The sequence below is a fragment of the Portunus trituberculatus genome, chromosome 50 (assembly GCF_017591435.1).
Source record: "Portunus trituberculatus isolate SZX2019 chromosome 50, ASM1759143v1, whole genome shotgun sequence".
In the NCBI taxonomy this organism is placed as follows: domain Eukaryota; kingdom Metazoa; phylum Arthropoda; class Malacostraca; order Decapoda; family Portunidae; genus Portunus; species Portunus trituberculatus.
The window spans coordinates 22501175-22510459 of NC_059304.1; the positions used below are offsets into that span (position 1 = coordinate 22501175).

Sequence of the window (9285 nt, forward strand, 5' to 3'; positions counted from 1 at the left end):
TCTCTCTCTCTATCATCTATATCTCCTTCCTCCATCTATTTTTTCCCGCCATAAAAACAGGTCGTAAAAAAGCTTTCGTTAATATGCTCCGAGGGAGGTAGCATAATGGATGGAGGAAGGGTGGGCGGTGAGGGGAATGAGGCAGGTGTGGCCAGGCCAGCATGCCCGTCCAGACTGGTTGTCCTCGCTCGTGCGGTGCTGGCTCCCTCTTCCAGGGCATGACTCCTGCCCACTACAGGGCACCCGGCGAGGAGCAGCCTGAGTAAAAAAAAAAAAAAAAAAAAAGTCATGAAAAAAACCAGAACACGGAAATGTTGTGTCCAGATGGGGAGGATGCCAGTGTGACTGTCCAGGGCACCTCATCCCTCCACACAAAGTGATTAAAGTCATGTGCTACAGCAGAACACAAGCCCTCGATGGATGTCACCGCCAGACCTGCTTCTAGCGTCCACCTTGGCATTCTATCCGCCACAGCTGTTTTTATGAGACAGGTCTAAGGTCAGGGTTACTGAGATATGTGCCCGCACATGACTGGCCGGGTCCAGCCCTGCGCGATCCACTGCCTCCTCCCAACACGGGACTGGCCAGACTTGCCTACTTACACTGGAAATGTAAAAGTGTGGATTACATTATCAAATGTGGAGTTTTCTTTCCTGAAATGTTGCACACTTGTCAGCACGGAAATGTGTGTGGGTCCCGGAGGCAGCCTGCCCCGGGAGTGGGCGAGGCTGGTCCGTGACGCCCTGGAACCCGGCGGCCCCGCCTCACTGCCGCTCTCTCGGGGCTCAAGGATCTGGAGCTGGACTGGAGCTGCGGCTGAGACTCCTGGATTAGTGTTGCAGCAACAGCGCCGGCGTTAAGACACGCTCCTGGCAGCGTGGGGCAGGACAGCGTGCACGTGCGGGGGTGAAAGGAGTGACAGTGAAAGTGTTGACTGAATGTTAAATGAGTTATGAAATGCGAGGCAGCACAGAGGCGTGAGGTGGCGGCCGTGACGCCTCACTGAGAAACGTAAACACTTTCTGAGTTCCACGGCTGCTCGACTTGAAAACAAAAGAAAGAAAAAAATATACATAAATAACCTCTTCTTTCACCAACACAATCAGTCAAGAAACGATCCTTGCGGTGAGACAAGACAGACAAAGCCTGAGGGCGTGCTGGGTCCCAGCGCGTGGCCGTCACGCTCTCACGCCCCGCTTGCCTCCACCTGGCGCGGCCCGTCGATCACAACCCGTAGGCGGCGAGGTTGAACTTGACGCTGAGAGCTTCCCTTGTCACTCTTATCACGAGAACTCTCACCTTTTACCTGCGACAGACAAGATCTGACCTGCAAGGGCGTGGTCTGACCTGGATCTCAGGCGAGGCTGGAAAACCTACTTACTTACACGCCTACTCTTGCGTCCACACCTGAAGTGGGTGTGGCTTATTAAGCAAAACTGAGGCCCACCCGATTTGTGGTCACCTAGCGGCTCCCGTGTGTCTAGCAGCATATAAAGTAATGAGTCTGTGAGAGTGCATTTCTAACTGAGCAATTTGCACGCCGTAGTGAAGGGCGAAGTGATCTCTCATCGCTGCCTGAACTAACTCCCGCCAGGAGCTCTCTTGCCACTCCTTTTGCCCATCCTCCTCACGCCTTGATAACACACCCTCCCATCCACCTACCGTACCACGCCCCCGCCACACACATACACAGGGGACACTGAGGCGGACAGGGTGTGCAGGCAGTGAGGGAGGGAGGCGGTGATCGGTGAGCGGACGCCACCGCCCCGGCATGGGATGGAGGCGATCAACTCGACCGTGTGCAATGCGGTCCGCAGCCACCTCAGCGCGTGAGTTATTCCTTGTGCAGAGAGAGAGAGAGAGAGAGAGAGAGAGAGAGAGAGAGAATGTGTGTCTGAAGGAAAAGGCGACAGTCGGAAGGGAGTGCATGCATGGGAAGATATAGCGATAGTCTGAAGGAGTAAAGAAAGGATCGGGATAGAGTCTGAGGGAAGTATAGAAGGAGGAACATAGGGATAGTCTGGAAGAGGAAAGGAGGAATAGGGTGTCAGTTTGAGGCAATGCAAAAGGAGGGATAGAGGGATGGCCTGAGGGAGTAAGAGGGAGGGATAGAGGAAGGGTGTAAGTGAGCACAGAAGGAGAAATACAGCAAAAGTCAGAAGGGAATGCAGGAAGAGAAATAGACCAACAGTCTGACGGGAAATGTACTTCCTTGATGTTTAAGACAAAGGTAAGTATTTCCTCGCTGATGAAGAGTTTGGCAGCTTTCTGTCTCCTCAACATGACAGTTATTATTGCCCAGCTTAGGCTCGTAATCTGAAACGAGTATTTCTAAAAGCCACAGATTATTAGCCGGGTTCTCTACAGTCTTTATGCTGTTAATAATGTAGAAATCTTGTTAATCTCTCACTGGAACCATAAAACATCCATAAAAACACGATAAACTTCAACAAGGCCTTTTTAAAGTAGTCAAGGTGTAGCGCAGACGAGGAAACAAAATCTGAAATAACAAACCATAAGAATTACATCAAACCAGTGAGTGTGACGCCGGAACGAGTGACGAGACGAGTAAGTTCTTCTGGGTTTCGGGCAGAGGGGATGTGAAAGCGTGACGATGAATGAAGGGAAGCGTAACACCGTCCCGAGGAGAGGAGCATAACACCGTATTACTGAAGCACCGGCCCATCTCAGAAACTCAAGAAGATGACGCCGATGAAAGTGTGTGGATCTTCCGACAATCATTCTCGACTGACCTTTGACCCGCCGCTTGGGAGAAGGGGACGGAGGCGGGTGATGGAAATGGCGGTGGTGGTGGTGGTGATAGTACTGATGATAACAATAGCGACTAATGACAATAATGGAGGATGAGAGAGCAGCAGAAAATGAAAGAGAAAGGGGGTACTGTTGGATGAGAGAGAGAGAGAGAGAGAGAGAGAGAGAGAGAGAGAGAGAGAGAGAGAGAGAGAGAGAGAGAGAGGAAAAGGAAAGGGAAAGTGGAAAGTACGTGTGTGTCGCGGTTCCACTGAAAGAAAAAGAAATATAGAAGTAAAATAATGAAACAGTGGAAAAATAAAGATGAAAGCAGGAAAAGAAGCATGACGAGATGAAAGCAGAAACGAAGATTAGAAGGAAAAAATCTTAAGGAGGGAGAAGAGGGAGACTGAAGGGTGAAGGAGGAAAAATAAATTAGCTTAAGTAAATACGAATACACCAATATAAATTTTCCTACATGCCTTGAGAAACACGCACCACTCAGCCACAGGGAAAATAATCATCGTAGATCTTTCAGGAAAAAAAAAACTCTTGAGAAGTGACGAGAGTATTATTGTCAAAAAACTGAAATAAAAGTCAATAATTTTCTGCATGTCTTTGGAGTTGAAGACAATGGGGTATTCTCTCTCTCTCTCTCTCTCTCTCTCTGGCCACACCAAGAACTGACTATTTCCCGTGTGTCAGAGACCTTGAGAGGGAAACCTGCTTGTCTATGAGCCACGAATGTCAGTGAGTGGGAGGGGGGAGGCATACCGAGGCGCGCGCCTGCCACACACAGGCCAGAAAAAATTACTGGGGAGAAATGTATGCCTTAGTATTTGTGATCAGGAAGACAAGGTAAGAGAGGTGAAACCACTGAACGTTAGATATCATAATGTCAGTGTATATGATTCTGCTGAATCCGTTATTCTTCTACGATCTCTCTCTCTCTCTCTCTCTTCGCAATATTTATATATTTTTTCTCTCCCTCGACTGGCAGGTGTGAAGCGACGGACATGGGCGGGGCGGGGGCGTGGGCTGCCCTGGTGGTGGCGGTGTGCGTGATGTGCAGCGAGGGTGAGGGCGGTGTTGCCCCGAGCACTGCAGAATTGTACGAGAACGAGCTCGGCTCCAACGACTACCTCAAGGTGGGGCGGTCCCTCAACCTGCTGCCTCGCTTCGGTTTCCTGTCACTCTCCATCAAGGTGCACTGCGAACCCCACGCCATCACCTGCCTCATCACTCTCTCTCTCTCTCTCTCTCTCTCTCTCTCTCTCTCACACACACACACACACATGTAATCCCTGCAGCAAGTAGGTATATGTAACCCGAGGGGTTCTGGCCTCGCTGTCCTGGTGTGTGGTGTGTGTGACCTCAGTCCTACCCAATAATTAGTTAGTACGAGCTCTGAGCTTTTTCCCTTAGTTTAGAGGAATGATTTGTTGGGTGACCAGCAGATAGACAGAAAAAGTAGATAACCCAATCTGGACGCGTAAAGAAATAATCATGTAGGTAATAAAGGAAATCAGCAGAATAATAATGTTCGGCTTACATTTACGTAGTACATTCCCTCTACTGAAGGTACTCCATTATGCCATCACGTGACAACAGGTTCCTTACCGTTCAAGGTGTTTCCCGAGAAGGACAGCAACTACTGGCTGTTCCGGGAGAGGACCGTTGAGGTGTTCCGCAAGAATTCATACTGGGCGGTCAAGAATCACGGCCAGCCCTCCTCCTCCACGCAGAGCCCGCGCCGACCCTACGATCCGCACTTCGTCGTTGACTTCTGCGACAACGTACAAGACCTGCTCACAGCTTACTTTGACAACTTCTACATCGAAGGCGTCCCGGAACCCCACCGTATCTTTACAAGCTCCATATCGGTCCAAGCCACCGCGAAGCACCTGGGCATCCATCCCACCTACCTGAGGTCCATGTACTCCTTCGTGCTGGTCCGCCTGCTCCGCCGCAACAGCCGCGCCACGCTGGACGGTGAGTCACGCCAAGCTTATTCCTCTCTCGCCACTCCTCGCTGCCATCCTCTGCACCTCGTAACCTGTGAGGAAACGCACGACTCTCTCTCTCTCTCTCTCTCTCTCTCTCTCTCTCTCTTCATGGACACACGTGTGGCGATGAGGGAAGGCAGTGAGGTCTTAACAGACACTGAACAATTGATACACATATTGCAGTGAAAATTGACATTTATGACTTAAGTAATTAGTGACGAATTAATGGAAATAATGATACATGGTGCTAATATCTCTAAGTGACCAGTGCATCCATGGCATTTAGTGATATGCTGTGAACCATTGGTGGTCTCTTGCAGCGCTGGTTCACACCGGAACAGGATGATGACAGTAACATACAAAATAAAGTACAAAATATATCGAAAGAATTCGTCAGGCAGCAGATATGCTTACAAATGTTGATGCATAAATTATAGCAGGTAGTGGTGAAAGGCATTAACTAATTTCTGTTGTTTCTTCACCACCACCAACACTACCACTGCCACTGGTGTTGCAGGTCAGCTGGCACTCACAAGCAGCTTCAAGAGTGCCACCAGCCGCATCCGTGTTGGCTCGACGGAGTCTGTCAATCAGTTCCTAGACCAGTACGGCACCCACGTCATCACCGAGTATGAGGTGGGCGACGTGCTCTACCAAGTGTATGTGTTTGGCAACAGAACCTACTGGGACTTCAAGAACAACTTTGCCATGAGTACCACGTGAGTCAGTGATGGAATTCAATGAGTAAAAATTTTGATTATTCTTTATGTGCCCATGAGAGAATAGTAGCCTTTAGTACCTTTTTGTCTAATTTCACTTGTAATACGAGATTAAGAATTCTCAGGGATAAAAGTCTTTCAAGAAAACCTCACAGCAAAAGACCCAGCCAGTGTATTAAGACAAGCCAAAAACTATTCTGGCCATTCTCCTAGATCTTCCACTTGTTTATATCTTGAAAAGACATTATGGGGTAGGGCTTTTTTCATGACTGATCTCCCCTAAACAGTAAAAGAAAAAAAATTGTCAATGACTGACTACAAAAACACCCACATACTACCTATCAATTCTATCTTCAATGATAATTATTGTATTGAGTTTTTTCTTTTCATGTGGTTGGCATAATATAAGCCTTAGCAAGGATGTTATTGTGAAAGCCTTGTCTGCACCCCCACCACTACCACCAAGAGGAGCCAAACATCTATGCCTCCCAAGAATAGAGGGAAGGAACATTCAATTCACAAAGTAGAAGACTTGAAGGAGAAATACCAATTAGTGTTAATTAAAAGTTAGGAACAATGAGAAAAAATGTAGTGATGTGTGAAATGATGAAATGGATGAAAAGAAATACAATGAGATGGCTTGATTATGGTGAGATGAAGAGTAATGAGATAATAAATGAGGATATTAACTGAACTAAAGACTAGCAAGAAGGAAATCCCAGATAGAAAGTGGAAGTATATAATAAGGCAATACAGTACAGTAATACTCCGCTTAACGAACAGGATAGGGGTGTCAAAGCTGTTCGTAGAGCGAAAATTCGTTAAGCGGACGTAATTTTCCAATAGGAAATCATGGAAATGGGGGGGATGCGTTCTGGGCTGGTCCCCAACATACCACATGGGTTAAAAAAAAAAAAAAAAAAAAATATATATATATATATATATATATATATATATATATATATATATATATATATATATATATATATATACATTTGGCAGCATATTGGGCCACCGGTGTACCACTACTTTTATGATGTCATATGAGTCATTGGAAGTTAGAGGAGCTACGTACAAATTCTCTCACATTCTCGCATTTATGTTCACAAAACAACATTTCTATTAGCTTTTTACAAACCTTGCCCCAAGAAAGGATTGTTTTGTAATGCATAAAGTGAAATCTTACATGGAATACCAAAAATTAAAGCAGAGATGAGATGAGCCACAGACGAAGCGTGAGACTCGCGGCGACTCGGCCGCTTCTTCTTCTTCTTGTGACCCTTTTAGCCTGCGTGTTGTCTTTCCCCATGATATTTGTTTCCACTCCTCTATTGCCTGCTATAATGGATATCATATCTTAGTATTCATATACGCTCATGCCATGAGGATAACCTTGACTCCGTGGCACTGAATGACAGTGAATTATTAATGAAATACCACGATATTTCATTAATAATTCACTATCACTCAGTGCCACGGAGTCAAGGTTATCCTCGTGGCATGAGCGTATATGAATACTAAGATATGATATCCATTATAGCAGGCAAGAGAGGAGTGAAAACATAAAATCATGATGAAAGTAACACGCAAGCAAAAGGGTCACAAGAAGAAGAAGCGGCCGAGTGGCCGCGAGTCTCCCGCTTCGTCTGTGGCTCATCTCATCTCTGCTTTATTTTTTGGTATTCCATGTAAGATTTCACTTTATGCATTACAAAACAATCCTTTCTTGGGGCAAGGTTTGTAAAAAGCTAATAGAAATGTTGTTTTGTGAACATAAATGCATATATAAGACAGTAACACCACCTCCAGAGGTGGTGTTCCCAGCAACCTCAGAGCAACCTGAAAGCAACCTTGTCACCGTCCCTCCAAGCGTTCATGGATGCCATTTCGCTGCAAGAGGTTGCTCTGACGTTGTTAAAGAATCTTGGATCCAGCTCCAGGAGCGCTAGAGACAGAGGCCAGCCAATCACAGCGAAGCTACCGCGTTCGGTCCTTCATCCGGCAAATTCAAACCCAGAAAATTCGCTAAAACGGATGTGGTTGTACGTTATGCGGATTTTTGGTCTAACTTTATATAGTACGTTAAACCGGAAATTCGTTAAACGAACGTTCGTTAAGCGTAGTATTACTGTACAAGAGTGAAAGCACCTTGGAATAAATAAATCCACTGCAGGATAGTATTGCCACTCTCAAATGGAATGAGGCATCAGTAAGACATAATAATATAATGATTACCTGGGCACTTATTAGGAAAGTGTAACCATTAACCATTACACTTTATAAATCACATAGGTAATAGTTACATCTTGTTTTCTTTTTGGTAGCGAGGATGACTTGATACGAATGGAGCGATACTTCTCGCCTTCACACGCCCTGTATGTGGGCAACGTCAAGCTGGCTTCAGGTATGGAAGACTAACTCTAAATTTGCCTTTATCTAGAGAGAGAGAGAGAGAGAGAGAGAGAGTTGAGGGAAGAGAGACTAGAATATTCAAGGATGAGGTATGTACTGTACATAGACAGGTTCAAGTGACTTCTGCCATAAATATCCTCTGGATGAAACAATTAAAAATAAGGATCTATCAAAAAGAGACCAGACTATACCTAGCATTACAATCTTAAAATTTGCCTTATATCTTTTGACGTTTTTTTCTAATACTGTATATGAAGGTAATCCAGCAATGTACATACCTCCAGGCAACCCCCACTTTGAGGAGGCCGTGCAGCACAGACTTCTGGAGGTAACACACTTCCGCTTATACAACAGCATCTTCCAAATTTTCAAGATCCCAGACCTAGAGGAGAGACTGGAGCAGCTGGATGGACAGGTGGTCATTGGCCTCAAGCTAGAGAAGATCACCAAAATTGTTCCCAAGTCCCCAGAGCGTCACTGGCTTGGAGAGATTCTCGACAACACTCTCTCACTCTTCTATGTGACAATGTGAAAGTGAGGGAAAGGTGTACATGTGAAGAACAACAACTCAAGACTATTAAATTATGAGAATGTCGAGTATATGAAGAGATGAAGCCAAGACATCCTGGAGCAGATGAACAATAGATAGAAAAATATAAATTCCCAAATCACCAAAAACCTCAATTAATGCAACTTAAACCTATGCATACAGTATGGACAAAGTACAGAAGTGATAATTACATGATAGTATTTGCTGTCATGGTTAAACATAAGTTGCATAATAATGAACATCAACCAGGACTGTACCTGTCAGTGGGTGTCAGTTCATCTGTGTTGTGTTAGGTGGCTAGTGATACACTAAAGTGCCTTCCTTCCTCCAGCTTTCCAAGTGAAGTGATGGAGAGTGTGTGGTGTGAGGTTGTCTGGTGAACACACACTGGAGGGTGTCACAATATGCAATGTGTGGCTGCTTAAATGTTTCCTTTCAAGGCCAAGACACATTTTTAGCATTTAAAGTTCCTATTGCTCTGTTTTCTGAGTGACAGGTTTATTTCTGTACCTATCATGCCCTAGGCTTTGTTGTTAAACTAAGCAGTGTTGTTCACAATGTTCTTTGTGTGGGAAGCTTTCATATATATAGTACAAGTTTAACATATTACATGCTATGCTTTCATTTTTACCTTACTCATGTCAATAATAATTGACTTCTTTACCTTTTTTGGTATTGGTAATGGAGAAAACTTTCACATCACAACTAAAGGAGCCTAAGTTTCTAAAAGAAAAAGGTTGCAAATGTTTCATTACAGATTTTTAGATAAAGGAAATGGTAAAGATTTTAACACAATATTTACGTATATCAATACCTTGTCCATCACTCTTTGTTGTAGTCTTTGGCA

At 45.1% G+C, this 9285-nt stretch overlaps 1 protein-coding gene across 6 annotated transcripts in view; it reads left to right on the forward strand.

Annotated features, from left to right (window-relative positions):
* Positions 1 to 9049, forward strand: part of LOC123499639 (torso-like protein) — a 13850-nt gene extending 4801 nt beyond the window's left edge. For 4 of the 6 annotated variants that reach the window (XM_045247972.1, XM_045247971.1, XM_045247970.1 and 1 more), the window contains 5 exons: positions 3752 to 3956; positions 4380 to 4743; positions 5275 to 5476; positions 7801 to 7880; positions 8173 to 9049. In XM_045247972.1, the coding sequence (XP_045103907.1) occupies positions 3768 to 3956; positions 4380 to 4743; positions 5275 to 5476; positions 7801 to 7880; positions 8173 to 8420 (1083 nt within the window). In that variant the 5' untranslated portion in view covers positions 3752 to 3767 and the 3' untranslated portion in view covers positions 8421 to 9049. Of the gene's footprint in view, positions 1 to 840; positions 1830 to 3751; positions 3957 to 4379; positions 4744 to 5274; positions 5477 to 5885; positions 6358 to 7800; positions 7881 to 8172 lie in introns of those variants that run through there. The other 2 variants (XM_045247968.1, XM_045247973.1) reach the window with 2 other exon arrangements.
* The last annotated feature ends 236 nt before the right edge of the window (positions 9050 to 9285 follow it).